The sequence below is a fragment of the Athene noctua genome, chromosome 3, assembly GCF_965140245.1.
Source record: "Athene noctua chromosome 3, bAthNoc1.hap1.1, whole genome shotgun sequence".
NCBI classification, from domain to species: Eukaryota; Metazoa; Chordata; class Aves; order Strigiformes; family Strigidae; genus Athene; species Athene noctua.
Genome location: NC_134039.1, coordinates 78,124,097 through 78,140,841, shown reverse-complemented (window position 1 = coordinate 78,140,841; position 16,745 = coordinate 78,124,097). Strand labels below are relative to the sequence as shown.

The 16,745-nt window shown below is 37.0% G+C and overlaps 1 protein-coding gene across 11 annotated transcripts in view; it reads left to right on the top strand.

Moving 5' to 3' along the window:
* Nucleotides 1-16,745, top strand: part of PCLO (piccolo presynaptic cytomatrix protein) — a 393,494-nt gene that overhangs the window by 27,402 nt on the left and 349,347 nt on the right. For all 11 annotated transcript variants that reach the window (XM_074903436.1, XM_074903431.1, XM_074903430.1 and 8 more), the window contains one exon: nucleotides 6,468-7,865. In XM_074903436.1, coding sequence (XP_074759537.1) covers nucleotides 6,468-7,865 — 1,398 coding nt within the window. The remainder of the gene's footprint in view (nucleotides 1-6,467; nucleotides 7,866-16,745) is intronic.

The following is a 16,745-nucleotide window of genomic DNA, read 5'->3' as shown; positions in this document are numbered from 1 at the left end:
GTATTAATTTAGATATCAACCTAACTGTGCTGAAGTAAAGCTAGAGGTGTTCTGTCAAAGGGCATGGAGTTTAATCTGGGTTCAAACTGATCAGAGCAGATTCAAGCAAGTCTTGTTTAGTTGTCTTTTGAAAAAGATCAAAGTTTGAAATATTTTTGTGTGAAATATTTGTTTTGGTCAAAGAGTACTTGAGGCATTCCAGTGTTACTAACACTGCAATTTATATGGAAATGGACAATATTCACAATTTTTGTGATGAAATGAAGTTAGTATAGTTCCTTTAGTTCTGCCCCTAGCTAGAACTGCCACATAGGCATTTGGGAAAATTGTAAAGACCCTCAAATAGAAGGGTCAGGAAGTGCAGAATATTGTTTCTATTCTTAAACACACTCCCACACTGTTTCTCCCTGAGGAAGACTATGTGCCTACATTTCTGCTTTACATTTAGGATTAGATGTATTAGTAGTATTGATGCCCTGTGAATTTTTATTTTTTCTTTTCATCTTCTTTTATGAAAGGGGCAGAACATAGAAAGAAGCAAACATTTATGCATGGTGAATAGTTTCTTAATATTTTAGTTGGACAATATTCGACAATATGTTTTCTCATTAGCCCAGAAAACTGTCCTGTCCAGTTTTTAGCACAAGTAAATAATAAATTAATCTGCATAGCTAAAGATGTCAACTGCAGTGAGCCATCTGCGCCAGTATTGCTGTTGCTCAGCAACTGTAATTTACTACTATGTTAGGCCATGTGATGTGGAGATGCTGTTTGCTGGGTAATCACTGGGCAGGAAGCATGGCCTAGCCCTGCTCCAACCAGACAGCTTAATCCGTTTTCAGATCCCAGTGATACTCACTTAGATGTGTTCTGTGCGGCACAGATGAACTTCGTTAACCCGTTCTTTGCTGCTCTCCTGATTTGCAGTTATATTTTTTTTCTGTTAATCATCCACGTGTTTCTAGTATATTAAATCTCGATGCAGTGAATGAAGGCAATTGGTATTTGTTGTAGTGATGCATGATGCAGTGCACTGAGCTGTGTTTAAAAGATTTTTTCCTTGTCCTGTGTTTAAGTTGCCTCATGCACATACTTGACTATAAAAACTAACTTTTAGATATTCTGAAATACTGGTATTAAAAAAAAAAAAATAAAGTCAACAGATTATGTTTGCTATTTTGCTTTATGATTCTAATTAAAGCTGTAAAATAAAAGTTCCCCCAACACTCATAGTTCTTATGCAAACTATAGCTTTTTGTATTAGTCATTTAAGCATAATAGTGTATGTTTTTTGTGATAACTGCATAACACAATTCATCCAGTAATGCTTTTTAGTAGTTTTAAAATAGCTAAGTAACATTTTGAAATAGCTATTTTAAAAGTTTGGTCAAACATTGATCTAGATCCAAGCTACAGTGCTTGTCACCACTGCTGTGGTTTGTGGAATGGATACCTGGGGACCATGCTGCTGACCTAGCATGATGGGGACCTAGCATCATTTTTGTGACCATCTTGAGTCAGTGTTCCCTGATAAACTCCCTGATTGCTTTTTATATCAGATATCTGAAAGGAAGGTAAATATTTATTTTGTAGTGATGATCTGTTTGTCTCAAATGAGTATCAACTGCTTACTCTGTACAATAGTTAAATGTTTTTTTCAGGGTAATTACTTGGAATAGCTGAGATATTATTAATGGAAGGACGGTGTAGAAGGAAAACTTTTGTCTCTGGTATTGCCCAGGCTTGTTTAGAAGGCCTTTTCAGTTATATGTTGGCATACTAATTCAGTTTGTTTTGTGATGGTGGTTATTTTTTGTTCGTAACAGGATTTTCTGATCTGATTTCTTGTCTCTTGCAGTATTCTACCACCCTACATGAAGCTACACAAAATCATGGGCTTAAGTGCTTTATTTTTCATGTTTCTCTCATCATCCTGTCAGAAATGTTTGCTAAGACCCAAATTTGAATTCCTCACTCCTCTCTGAAATTGTCAGAAACCAAATAAACTGATGTGTTTTCAGACTAGAAACTGGTTTTGCCAGTAAAGCTTTAGAGCAGTGCTCAGCAGTATCAGGAAAGTCTATTTACATACCTGTGGCAATGTAAAGGCTCTATAAATCTTTACATTTCTGTGGTGATGTAGAGGGACATTAATATTTTATGCTTATCTTTAAGTTCCTTTTTATAGCACCAAACGACTGATCTAAATGAGAACGACACCCATTGCCTTAGAATGTGGCTCTGTTCTGCAAAAGGATTGTTAAAATGGCTTCTGAGAGCTACATTCATATCATGTGCCAGTAATTTTTGTATGAAATATGTTCACTCTGCAAGTCAAAATTTCTCTCACATACATCTGGAATCTTAGAATCAAACTGGATTATCTTCCTCCCCTGCATCATCTGAAGGAAATGGAGCATGCCAGTTGATGCACTCACTCCCTGACAGTTTTCCTATTGCTTTTGATGGGTTTGTGTGCTTAGAAAAAAATCTGAACACTTTTGCAGAAAAGAATAGGCTCCAGATTGCCTTCAGCTGTGTTGGCTTTGTCTGGGATAAGGAGAACTAAAGTGTAATTAGTATTTGTTATTGGCATCAACTGTTATATTATAAATGCATGAAGAAAGGTGAGCTATAGAACATGGTGCTAAAACACTAAATAAATTAGTTTGGGGCTCCCAACTAGTAGAGTCTTTATGAAGCTTTTTTAAGATGTTCTGGTTGATGAATACATAAAATATATTTTAACTACTTGTTAGTTGTTATGAGGGCATATATTTTCTACATCAGTTAGAAAGCAAGGTAGCACTTTCTATGTTCAGTAGTTGAAATATGAACAAAAATGCTGTGTGAAATCTGTCAAATTTACAGTCCTAGTCATGGTACTTAATAGCATGGATCTCAGGATGAAGAAAATCACTTATGGATTTTTTTCTAGAAAAAGAAATAGAAAAAGAAATAGAAAATAGAAATAGAAATAGAAAAAGAAATAGAAAAAAGATCCAGGCCCCAACCCTATCTGCCAGTGTAAAAATAGGCAGCTTGGAATCCTCAGCGTCAAAGAAGAATCTTCTTTACAAGTAGACAGGAACTGCAAAAGCTCACACGTTGTCCTGGAAACTTTTGCATTGTAAATCTAGGTAGAAATGTGAGAAATACAGAGAAGGAAACTAGGAAGTTCCAGAACTGCTGTCCAGGAAGACCTTTACGGATGGACAAGTATTAGTATTTTAGGTATCTACAGCAGCAGTAAATTTTACTACTTCTGTAATAATGTGTAAGAGCATCTGTATTTAACAGAAGCCTGCTCCCGTTAAAGTTTATAGAAAATCTTTGTAATTGCTGTAGAACGATCAGGCCAGTGTTTGATACAAAACTGCATCATGTAGTGCACTTAATTTTGAACTCCTGCAGTTCTAATCACAGAACTACAGCTTGTGCAGTTTTGTATTCGTTGGAAGATGATGTGTGTAAGGGTTAATGACTTAACGGTTTTGGCACTTAATTCCTTCCACTAAAATACATGGGAGGAATTTTATATCTAAACCAGAAAGATTTAAAAAATAATACAGTGAAGTAAAACTTCCTACATTTCCATTTTGAAGTTCAGCTGTAGGAGTAGCAAATTCATTTTTAGTTTTAAAGGCTTCAATTTAATAGCGACAGTGTGTGTGTATATGTATATAATTTATTTTTAAGGTAAGGGAAAAATAGCATTTGAGAGTTAAGGTTTTGTCTTCTGCACAAGATTGTGTTGAAAACTGTAGTAGAGAATTAACTTTCCTTTGGACTCCAGTTAGTCAGTAGAGTCAGACTGGACCAGTTGCATGTTGAAGACAAGCCTGAATGCTTATAAATGCTGTTATAATCTGGACACCTTAAACATAAGAATCATCAGACTAATTATTCTGTAGTCCCTTATTCTGGGGGACTGGAATAAGTCCTACTTATTCTGTAGTCCCACCCACCCTTACAGCTACTTTGTTTGGGGCTTTAAAGATGTCATAGTGATTTAAAATTAGACTTCCTGGAAGCTGAGTGAGAGAGGTAAACACCTGTTTCTGCCATGGTTTCATCTGGTCATCTTAGTTTACAGCACTTTCAAAAAAAAAAAAAAAAAAAAAAAAAAAAAAAGAAAAAGGTGGAAAAGGTGGATGAATGTTTCAAAAAGAAGCAGGAGCAGTGAATCACTATGAAAAGGGCATTGTCCAAATATCTGTAAAAGTTCTGTGGTTAGTGGGAAAAGACATTCCTCAGGCCCATTAAAAAGCTCCTCACAGGATCCTAACTTTCTCCACTGTAGGGGAGAGCCCACCTCCCTAACATAGGAAATCTTAGTCACATTGCCAAAGCCAGACAGCTGTGACAGCTGAGGTGGATGTTCAGAGTATGTGGTTTAAGTCTGGTCTTTGATTAAACTTAAACCTTCTAGAAAACCCTTAAGAATTCATCCAGAAATTATATTAATATGTATCTAATTAAATTAGATTACTAATATCTAAAATCAGGTGTCATAATTAAGATTTACTTATTGCAAGTAATTGTCCCTTGGACCGGGGTCTTGTAGGGACACTGGTCACCAATCAAACAAAATGGGAGTTAAGCTAAATGTAATCTTTGCTCAGGTCCTCTGTGCAGTTATGAACTTAATTCCTTTAATAATTCAAAGCGGAGCTTAAATACATGTTCCCATTCTGTTTCAGTTGGTTTCACTTTTTAACAGTCATTTGCTATATGGGTTGCAAGTAGATCGGAGAACTGTTTAAACAATGTAAAAAAAATGCACTGAAAATAGAAGATAAAAGCAGTCATTATGAACAGTAATGTGATTACCATGAACTTACAGTTGGGGTCAAAATTGGGCATCTCTTAGTGAGCTCATACTTCAGTGTGCGTATACCATGTTTACCAGAATAACTGGAATAACTGTGTTTGAGGGGGAACTACATCCAACTGTTATATTTTTCCAGCAGCAAAAATCAAAAGGCTGGCAAAGCACACCAAAATAATTAATTCATTGCCTCTGTCCATGACATCAGAGTTCTTTGCTTCCAGTGAGCTCTGATGATTATGCAGACAAATTCAGTCTTGGCATGTGGCACCTCCAGATTCATCCCATGGTATATGGTAGAGATTTCAGACCTGAGTGAGAAATAGGATCTATAAATCTTCACCCTTAGGGGAAAAGATTTGAGTCTTCTATTCTATGTCCTCTTAAGTTCAGTTTCCTTCTGTTGCAGTGGTGTTTGCAAATGCCATAGCTGGTACCTTGTGTTTCACACGCAGACTAAAGCATTAAAGTAGACTGCAGACAACCTGTTTAAGTATCTACTTGCAGGTGTAGACCCATGGGACTGTGTGCCATATTGAATGGCATTTTTGCTGCCTATAAGGTTTCTGGTAGTGATGTAAAATGTGGAAAATAGCACGTGATGCTTCCTGACCACATGTTACTTTAGCTTATTTGATCCTTCCTCAGATTGTGAGGCTTTACAAAAGCAAAGGTAGGGATGACCACTTTGGATTACTGGGCTTTTCTGTCTTACTAGGAAATACAGTTTCCCTCTCATGTAATACTTCTCGGGAAGGAGAAAAAATGTTTTGAAGTTGTGAGGTACTAAAATGGACGAGAAATGTGGGTAAATACATTATTTGCCGTATTCCTTCTCCTCTGTGTTGAAAAGGGAGGCCCATTGTATACAGGTGTACAATAATTAGCCTGGGGACTTCTTTTAATACAGAGGAATTTTGGGGAACCTAATTATGGCTCTTAAAATATCATCAGGGCTTAAGGAAAGCTTCTCACTGATTCCAGATGAAGGCTTGCCCTCAAATCGGTGGTAAAGTGTGAGTCTGTAGTATATGGTGTCCATTAACACACCTCTGTGCCTGATTCGTTGGATACATGTGTACTGCCAACACTTGTGCCCTGTAGTTTAAACCATTGCAAAGCCACAATCTGTATGAAGAGCTTGACAGATATATGCTTAAAGTTAATTATTCATTTACTGTGTTTTAATTCTGATTATTGTTTTCTGTCAGCAGACTTAATGTGTCAAACTATTTTAGCATTATTTGTCTTTTTTCTCTATTCTGGCAAATCATTTCTATAAATGAATCACTGCTGGGTTCTGTGAAATTCCAATGCATTATTTTCATTCTGCTGGGTTTTTATCCTCCAGTATTCATCTGTGTGCAAACTGAATGTGAAGTCATTAGAAGCATGGGTTCAGCGGTAGCTTGAATCACAGGGATGTGGAGAAGAATGAGAAAGTCAGTTGGGCTTGTTAACCACAAAACAACATTAGTGGTAATATTTCTCCCTTTTTACACAGAAGTCTGAAATATTGCAACAAGCCATACACTAGAAGAGCCTATTATGTTGATTTTATTAACTTTGTCTTATCTTAATTATAATCCTTTCAATTTATTTTTTTTTCTTTTTTTTTTTTTTTTTTTTTTTCCAGATTAAGGAATGGCTCTGTTTAAACTGCCAGATGCAAAGAGCATTAGGTGGTGACCTAGCACCAGGTCATGGTCCTGGGCCACAGCCACCTCCACCCAAACAGAAGACACCCATTCCACCTTCAACAGCTAAACCATCTCCCCAGCCACCTCCAGTTCAAAAGAAAGATGCTTCTCCAAAATCTGATCCTTTGCAGCTAGCAGAATCAAAAAAACCCCTGCCCCAGAAAAAGCAACCGTCCTTGCCTGGGTCTCCCCCTGTAAAGACGAAACAACCCGGCGCTGAGCCTACTGAGATCTCCCAGCAAATAGATCTCACTCCAAAGTCTGATCAGGCCAAGCCAACACAGGCTGAAGATAAGCAAAAACAGCCCAATATACAGAAGCCCACGGTGGACACTGTACCTATGTCTTCAGCACCAGGGCCGAAACAGGATTTGGCAGGTCCCAGACTTCCACCAACTCAACAGAAAGTGGCAGATTCCCCAAAACCAGAGCTTGCCAAGCTGTCACAGGACACACATCTTGCTGGGGATAAACCAGACTCCAAACCCCTTCCACAAGTGTCTCGACAGAAGTCAGATCCCAAGCTTGTGTCTCAGCCTGGAGCTAGACCAGATGCTAAAACTCAAAAGCCTGTCGAGCCAACACAAACAAAAGATGATCCTAAGAAGTTACAAACAAAACCGGCCCCAAAGCCTGATACCAAACCAGCTCCCAAGGGCCCACAAGCAGGGGCAGGTCCCAAGCCAGCGCCAGCACAGCTGGTGCCTCAATCCCAGCCACCTCAGAAAACTCCCGAGCAATCAAGGCGTTTCAGCCTTAATCTGGGAGGCATCACCGATGCCCCTAAGCCTCAGCCTACAACACCACAAGAAACAGTTACTGGGAAACTCTTTGGATTTGGAGCTTCAATCTTCAGCCAGGCCTCGAATTTAATTTCCACAGCGGGTCAGCCGGGGTCTCAGGCATCAGCCCCTCCTCCGCCTGGTACTGTAGCGAAGCCTCCATTGCACCCTCCAGCATCTCAGGCAGCCCCCAAGGAGGCCGGTCAGGCTCAGCCTCTTCCAAAAGCTGTTCCTGTAAAGAAAGAAACCAAACCTCTTATGACAGAAAAATCGGAACCATCAAAAGTGGATAGTGTTTTAACGACTAAAGGATCTGATTTAGAAAAGAAACCTGGTTTGACTAAAGATAGCAAGCCTCAGGCTGCTGAAGCTAAGAAACCTGCTGGGCTGCCGGAACCGGAGAAAGCCAGCCAGCCTAAAGCGTCTTGTCCCCTTTGCAAAACTGGACTAAATATTGGTTCTAAGGATCCCCCCAACTTTAATACATGTACAGAATGCAAGAAAGTTGTGTGCAATCTCTGTGGATTTAACCCAATGCCACACATAGCTGAGGTAAGGTGATGGAGTCTGTATTTACCCTGTGTTCTTACCTGCAGGATCCCTGTGCTGTGGAGACCAGTCTGAGACTGGTTTTTAGCTATTGAATTGTTGAAAAAAATTTGAATGTTTCATCATCTGAGATATTTTAAAAGATTTGTATTGTATGAAACCTGATCAGTAGTCAGAAAGTACTTCCAATGAATTTTCTGCAGATTAGAGGAGTCTGGTGTAGCTGGTTTTTGAGGCATAAGCAAATATTTATGTTTATGAGTTCTTTTGAAATTGGTGCTTCTATGATACAGCAAACTACTGTATTTTCAGTCTGTCATGGGATAAAGTTTTTTTCATATGCTTCAGTATTGTACATTAGCATGTGGTTCTTTAATCAGTGCCCCTGATTCAGACAATTATTGAAAGAAGGAATATGTTAATGCTTAGTTATTCCCCTTCCCTCCTGTTTAATATATCCCTAAATTTATTCTATTAATCTCATTCTGACTCTGGAGTCTTTGCACATACTGATGTATTAATTAGGAAGGTTGAAGTTTTGAGTGATACCTGTGTGGTGAAATACGTAATTCTTTGGTGTGAATAATTTAAGTTTCAGAAAGGCACTTCATTCATTAAGGAGTGTTGAGTTTGAAAGTGCCTTTTGCATGACTGCCCAAATCAGATCTGGTAGGGCCAATTTATCTTTAACAGAATTGAGGAATTTAATTTCAACAGTTCCCTCACATTCCATGTTTTTACCCTCCTTCCTTTCTTTCTCGTAACTTTATGGCAAGGGGATTGGAGACTTTATACTAGCTTAACAGAAAGGTGAGAGCATACCTTACTTGCCCTATCAATTTGGCAAGTTAAATTTGACAGAAGCAGACCGCTTAAAAATACTTGTGGCTAATTTAAATGTGTAAATTGGTCTTTGTAGCACATGAGGAAGGTGGCTGTCAATATTGCCTTTGCAATCTGAATGAGTAAATTAGAAATGGCTCCCAGGGTTAAAGGTTATCACTGCCTTAAGGTGACAACTTATGTTGGGAGAAATAGCAAGTTGCAGGGAAAATGTTGGTTATTTTATCTTCATAAGCATATTTTATCTGACTTACAAATGTGTTGTTTACTAGTTTTGTGGTCACTTAGGTCAGAAAGAAAGGTCTGAAAAACACAGGAAGATTGATCACTGATTGAAAGCCTTTTAATGTTGCTTATGCACTGAATTTCATCAAATACACACATTCCGTCATCACTGTCCAACTCTCTGCCCCATACACATATGCACATGCACATACACACACACTTATTTAGGTTTTAAGTGTGAAAAATGCAGATGACTTTCTTGAGAGCACTCTTACGCATACACAGAATACCACGGAAACAAGATGTGTCAGTTCTGCTGAAACACTATGCTAAAATGACAACCACGCAATTCTGGTGCATAAATTGACTTCTTCAGAGTTGACTTAGGTGTGATGGTGTGGGTCTGCCTTGTGGTGTGCAGACTTATACTCTCTGTGTTTCTTCTGTTTAAGATGAAGAGGCTTGTATTCTGTTTTCCCATTGCTGTTATTGCCAGAGGATTTTCTCTGTTTCCACTCTTTGGAATATGCAGAGCTTGAAATACTATTGATTTGCTGTAGTCTGACTTCCTTATGCCTTCATTCGCATCTTTTTTTGTCTTCTTCTTGCATTATACTACACATTTACAACTCTGTCCACAGTTTTCCATCTTCTTTTTTCCAATCATTTTTGTTATAAATTGGCAAACCACTTCTTGACAACAGTAGGTAGTTTGCTTGTCTGAGGACAGCCTGACTTTCCTTTTCATGGAGATGGGAGACAGAAGAGGGAGCTCATCCTCTCATCTCCCAAATGAACTGTGTAAATAATGTATTTACCTCAGATACTGATTCTGTCCCTGTATGCACTGTATATATTATATACCTGTTGCCTGACAGAAACATGACGATGAGCAAATAGTTTATGCTCACTAGCATGCTCTTTTCCTCCACCAAACTTTTCTAACATGTTGAGTACCATCTTGGAGGTTTTATTTACTTGTCTCTATCTTTTGGGAGGCTAGGAAGAAGAAATAGAAATGCTTTTAAAAATTGCTCTTTCTGCTGGTTTTCTATCTGATTCTTTTATTCCTCTATTCTTCATTCAAAGAAAAAAGTATCATTCCAGGAGGCTATATTCCCTTTTGGTCCCAGATGGTGTTTTGGGTATTTTACAGTTCTGATTTGGGGCTGCAGCTGTATCACAGTGCTTCTAACAGTTGCTTATGTATTATCTATATGTCGTTGCCTCACTAATGGCTGAAAATGAGTTGAGCTGAAAATGAATTGACTGAGAGATGGTTGAAACCTTATTGCCAACAAAGCTAGTATTGGGCTATATGGTAAGAATCAGTCCAACGGAGCAGATAGACCAGTGTTTCACTGACAAATACAGAGGAGCATCTAAACTCAGTGGGTGCTTCTACCTTAAGATCTTACAGCAGGGAACATCTTACAGGCAACGTGCAGACATGGCTGAGAGTATTTTTAAGGGAAGAAGGTGCTTGCTTACAGTGGCAGTTGTTTGTTCTTGCTTGTATGTGATAGAAATAGCTTTCAAAAAAGTCAAGTTGCTGCAAATAGTTGGTCCTTTAATAACCCCTTTTCTGCAGGACATAAGAGAACTAGACTTCTACCTAGTCTAAATCAACAATATGTTATTTACTTCAGTGAAATTTTTCTGATTTGTGCAAGCTGAGAATTAGAATACTTTTTCCTAAAATGGGCTGATTGTTCTTTTTCTCCCTGATTTGTTGATCCAACAGTCAAACGTTATTTACTTAAATAGTAATTTATCCGGGAAGCGAAGGGCCACGAATGATTAAATAAATGACACTTGATAGATCTCAAAGACTCAGAGGACCATGTGCGCCCCAGTGCATTAGTAGACTCCTTATTCTGCCATTCGCTCAATAGGGAGGAGCACTGTTTACCAGCTCTGTAATTAGCTTTCCAGCTCAGGTACTTGGAAGCAGCTCTATTTTTAGTAACAAAGTGCGAGATTGCAACTGCAGAAGCCAGAAATGAAGTGTGTGGCAACGACCATTTTGTGCATTTAAAACTCAGTGAAGCTGTTCAGAATATTGAACAGGAGCGGAGATGGTTGCCTATAATGTAATTAAGTGTGTCAAGGCAGCAGGGTCAGGAATATAGAAACTGTGATGAATTAATGCAGTAGTAAAATAAAAAAAATATTTTAAAACTAGACTGAGGGAAACTAAGATGTCTGAAACTGTAGAATCTATATAGGCAACAAGAAAGAATAACATCTTAATGTTATGAACAGAAAGAGCTCAGAAGGTAATGTGTTTATATGTGACTGTGCTAATGGATTTAATCTAATAGAAGTGATAAGGGAAAAACAGAAGCACTTTTTAGTCTACTGATAGCTATAAAATTACTTGGAAAGATACTTGAAAGTAAAAAATGTTCCATGTGTGAAATAAATTATTGGGGTTACGGAAAGGAGAGAGTTGTTCTGAATGAAGGAGAAGGACAGAGAGGACTGGGGAAGGGCAGAAAAGACATCATATCCCAGACTTGCTAGTGATTTCTTATTTGAAAAAGATGTAATCTGTTAGAGATGTGATCAGAATAGATAATATGAACAATTTCACATACAGAATGATGTTTCTTAATATTTTTACTGCAGAAAATATTGTCTGTATGAAATAGTTTGACATGAGTGGGTATGAAAGCAGGAATCTATAAACAGTGACGTTGATGGTTCCTGTCCAATCCACATTCTTATATCATAGATCTTTTTTAAAAATAGGTGTATAACTCACCAAAATAATTGAGATGCTTTTCTGATAACTTATTTTCCCACTGTTACTTATTAGAGAAAACTAATATTTTTTTTTTTTTCATCTCCCCATACACTATGGAGAGAGGGAAAATCAAAAAGATAAACTCATTTTCTAAGTAAGCACAGTGCTTAAGAGTAAGCACTGTGAGTTATACTCACTGTGTTTATACTGTTGAGAGTAAGCTCAATAGAATTACCAGGTTAAAAATGGTACCTTACTCTTTCAATGAGAACTTCTAGAAGCAACAGTAAATAGTTACCATTTTGGAAAATACAAGCCTCTCTGGAGATGAATGGACCTCTCGTGTTGGGGTGTGTTGTCATATGCGTGAATACATCTTGGCTTCTTGTACCTCCTAAAAACCTGGAGAAAAGGTACTGGCACAGGTGGGTATATAATTCTGGCGGTTTCTATTTTTCCAGACTTTCACTGATAACTAATTAAAAATGGAGTGAGGCCCTCAACAGGTGTGACCCATTATTCAGGCTTTAATAATAAGCTTTAAAAAAATAATTTAACGTCCCCCCCCGCCCAACCTATCTTAAGTGCTGTTTAAATGACCAAATGTAGTTTAGACTTCTTAAAGCAAGTGTGCAGGAACATTGTATAATAATGAGCATCTATGATGCTAATGAAAATCCCTGAAATGATGTACTGCATGATCTGAGGTGACACCCATTGTCTCTAGTTTATTAGCAACTCCGTACTATCATGTTTTTCCTATTTGAGAAATTTTAGATCATTCTGCAAGTTGGCAGGTTTAACTCCTATTAGAAGTTTCTATCTCCTCTGGTATGTTTGGTGATGAGTTGTTTTGGAAACATGGTGATGTCTGGGAAACAGTGAAGAAGAATTTTCGCTTAAGAGACAAAGAAAAACAATCATTCCTTTCAGTTGCATAATTTATCTTCTCTGCCTCTTCCCTCTCCCTTCATATTTAAAGCTCTTTTAAAAATTTTGATTCTAAGAAAGTGAATGCTATTCCTGTGTGGTTCCAGTAGCCAAAGAATACAAAATATAGTTGGCTAACACAATGTATTCAACTAAAGTGTATGGAAATTTTGTCCATTAAATCATAAGTTTATGATTGAGAAAATGTTAAAACTACTACTTATTATTATTTTTAAAGATAAAATCTGGCCTTGAAAAACAGATTGCCTGCTAGATGATAAAAACCACACAGTATTTCTTGACTGTCAGAATAAAATTAACTCTAAATGAGGTATCCCACTTCTCCTGTTTAACTAATTCAATATCCATAATAGAAACAACATTAAAGTTGAAATATTTTTAATAGTACAATGATTCAGCTCTTCCATTGTTCCTGTAAAACACATACATTGTGTATATACAGAATGGAAGTCTAATATGGAATGACCCTTTGATGTTTTAGTCAAAATTGGACACAAATAAATATTTTTTAAAATGTTAGTGCCTGAATTCACCTTTGAAATAAGGCTGAAGAGCTTAAGCTTCATCAACAGTTAGGCTTTTGGTACTCGTATTTGCAGTTACTTAAATGATTAAAGACAGAGACTCGAGTTGTCCACAATACTTTTAAGTATGTGTTAGGAGCTTTTGTCCTCTGATGCCTCCACCAAAGCTGTGTTGCAAAAGTCCTGCTTGGGCCTGATGATTCTCCAGAGGCCTGAAGACGTGGTCTTTTGCAGATAGCATTGATGTATGGTAAAGTACAATAAAATAAAGGCAAGATTAAGCCAGTGCATCCACTGAAGCTAGATGTCCTGTGATGATTTTGTTTGAATTCCCTGTTACTGTAGTAGAGGGAAGTGGAAACAACTTTCTCTGAAGAGATGTCTTACATTTCAGTAGGGCTCCTTGGTTCAAATAAAGTTATACACTAATGCAGTTTCATTTTTTGGCAGTCAGGATTTGATGGTTACTTCTGAACGTGATGATTTTGGGACATTATATGAAAGCAACGCTGTTTAGATCTCCAGGGTTACTAGTCATGGCATGAGCCTTGAGTTTTCATTCTTGTTAATTTTTCTTTCTAGTAGTTATGACCATAAAATTAGGGATTTTTTTTTTTCCCCCTTAGAATTAGAGGAGTGAAAAAGATTGGTGTCATTGCTCAAAGTAATAGTGTGACCTTTGGAAGTGCTATTACTATGATTAGATTAATTGCTTGCTCTTTGTTTTCTTTATTCAGGCCTCTAAAAGTTTCTAAATTACCTCTCAGAGCACAGAACTCCAGGGATGGATAAATACTGTTGAAACAAACAATGAGATATAGATGTAAAACTATGCAAGGCCAGATGGCTTTTATTAATGTTGGTAATAGCCACTGATGGTGTGAAATCCAAAGGGATGTCTACTGCAGCACTGCTGATGACACACACAGTTCCTGTCTTAGCTGGCTATTTTCCTCATCCGGTTGGAATCCATATGGAATATTTGTTCTATCTCTAGATGTTTTTTCACCTCTGAAACCTAAAATGCGATTAACTTGAAGCTTTCAGTGTTGATTCTTTTGTGTGGTTTACTTTTTTTCCTGTGCCATTAGGAAATCACAGTTTATAGACTAGTGTATTAGAGAGGGTCAAGCTGGAGTCACAAATCTAAAACAGATAATCAGAAAATTACTGACCTGGCCTTGTGCCAGGTGATTTTCTTCTCTGTTATTTCATTAGAAATTTGGTTGGTGTCCCATTATTAAATGAGGAAGAAGTCTTCTGAAAGCTAAGGTGGCATTAATTGCATCTAAGTTTGAATTTTTTTGATGAACTTTATAATAGTATTTCAAAAATATTTTATTGAGATAAAGATGGTTTTCTTCTACACTACAGAATAATACATTTTTTGTTTGTTTTATTGAGAAACAAAAATACTTAATTTAGAGACTTTAAATATTGCTGCGAGATTTAGTTAGGATAAGACCCAACAAGTCTAAAACATTTCGACCCACTTACAGATTTTGTTAAGCGAACAGACTAAATCTAATGGATGTTAGTGCCTCAATTTTTTTTTTTTTTTTTTGGTGCCTAGGTGAGATACCTTAGTAAGACATCATTTACTCTCTGATAACATTAACAATATGGACAGACACTATCAAAACTTCTGTAATCATAAAAATATAAAGCATTTGCCTTTTTATCAGAACCCTTATATGTTTTTGGTCTTCAGATAGATTTGCTATAGGGGAGCTTCAAATGAATTTTTTTTTTTTTTTCTGCAATATGAAAAGCTGGTGCTCTTTCTAGGAACAAATGCTGTAGTAGCATTCTTTTAGATATCTCTGAGAATTTTATATATCTGAAAACAAAAAATTTTTCACTTAGTATTTGTTAATGTGATAGAGTACTAGGACAGACAGATATTAGAGTAATGTAATTCTGAAATGATGGTATACTATAAATTTAAACATTTGCATGCATTTTGTGATCTTATTTCTTGCAGTATGAAACTGTTCATGTTCTTACAGCAGTTAATAAGTTCCAGTTATTGCATATTTTTAAAATTTCATGTTATGTTTCTGCTGACCAAAAAGCTAATGTTAGCCACACCATGACAATACATTAGTAAAGAAAGGTCAACATTTTGCACAGTGCAGGTCTAAAAATTACTTGTTTTCCACTGCTCTATGGTGATTTTAAACTTAATAGGATTACACAAGTGTAATCAAAGGCATTTTGCGAGTAATTTTAACTGCTTGCTTGAAGCATGACCAGCAGTAAAAATAATTAATTAAACCTTAAGATGTAAAGCGAGAGAAGAAATGAGCAACATGGGGCACTTTCCTGATTTCTGTTTTGTATGCTATGCAATAGTGCTTCTCCCTGAGTAGTGGAAAGCATGTGTCATTTAAAGTGACAGTGGTCAGTAATTAGTTTGAATATTTCTGAAATGCGTATGGTTCAGGAGACCCAAATAATAACAAACCTGGCTTTAGATTTAATACTATTTATGTATTTAATTAATTTCTCCAGTGTTACTAAGAGTAGGGATGGAGGTTAAGGAGAACCTGAGCCGTTATGTTTGTGTAAAGCAGATTAGATTCATGCCAGTAAGATCCTGTCTGGCAGCATTTGAAGCAGGAGGTCATGGACTGATGCCGAAGAGGGGGATTAGCTGCCTGTAAACTCTTCTGACTGAATTTTGTACAAAATGCTGTTGAGTCAGGGAGAAAAAAAAGTAATATATTTTTGCAGTGACTAAAAAAAAACCTTAACAGCCACTAGGCTGTATCAGACCAGAACACTCACTGAGAAGAATGATGAGGTATATTAGTTTTCCATCTGTGTTTTGGAGGTTAATGAAATTACTCAGACAGCGAGGTAACCTAGGCTTCTAAGGACAAGACTTGAAAGACCATATGGTGGTCTTCTGTTTTTAGTATTTCTAGGTTAGTAATCTTTTGTTGGGTATTTTTTCTTAGCAAACAGCCTCCACATTGGAAATGGTCCAATTGTCATGTACGGAGACTAGAAATTAAGCACAAGAGGTCTTATCTTTAAATATATTATTTTAATGAATGCAGCTCAATTTTTTAAGAGATTTTGTCCTAGCAGTTACCTGACTAATAGGGCTAAAACATGCAGATCTATTTCTAATATTTAAATTTTTTTTTTGAGATTTCCAAACATTTTCCTGACCTATCCATAGGGAGCACATTGGGATTTTTTTGTTTGGTTTGTTTTGCAATGGCATTCTCATAATTACATGTTTGCAAATACAGGAGTGCATTGAAGATGATGACATAACTGATCCTCATCAGTAGTTGTCAATACAAATCTCTGAATTGTTTTGAAGTGTAACGTTTGTAGTTGATCTTAAGTTTGTTTCTTTTAAAGAAGAAGAAAACAAAGATACATTTTTCTTTCTGAATGATAACAAACTCTTAACTGGTGTCTTCAGTATACTAGTTAGTAACTGTCTTTTTGTACATTTAGAGCATGATGCTGAGTTCTTTACTGTCTGGAAAAGCTGTCAGATACATCTGTTCCTATTCCCTGCTCTTCCCACTCCTCCCCCAAGCCAACACACCAACCCTTAAATTTCTATAT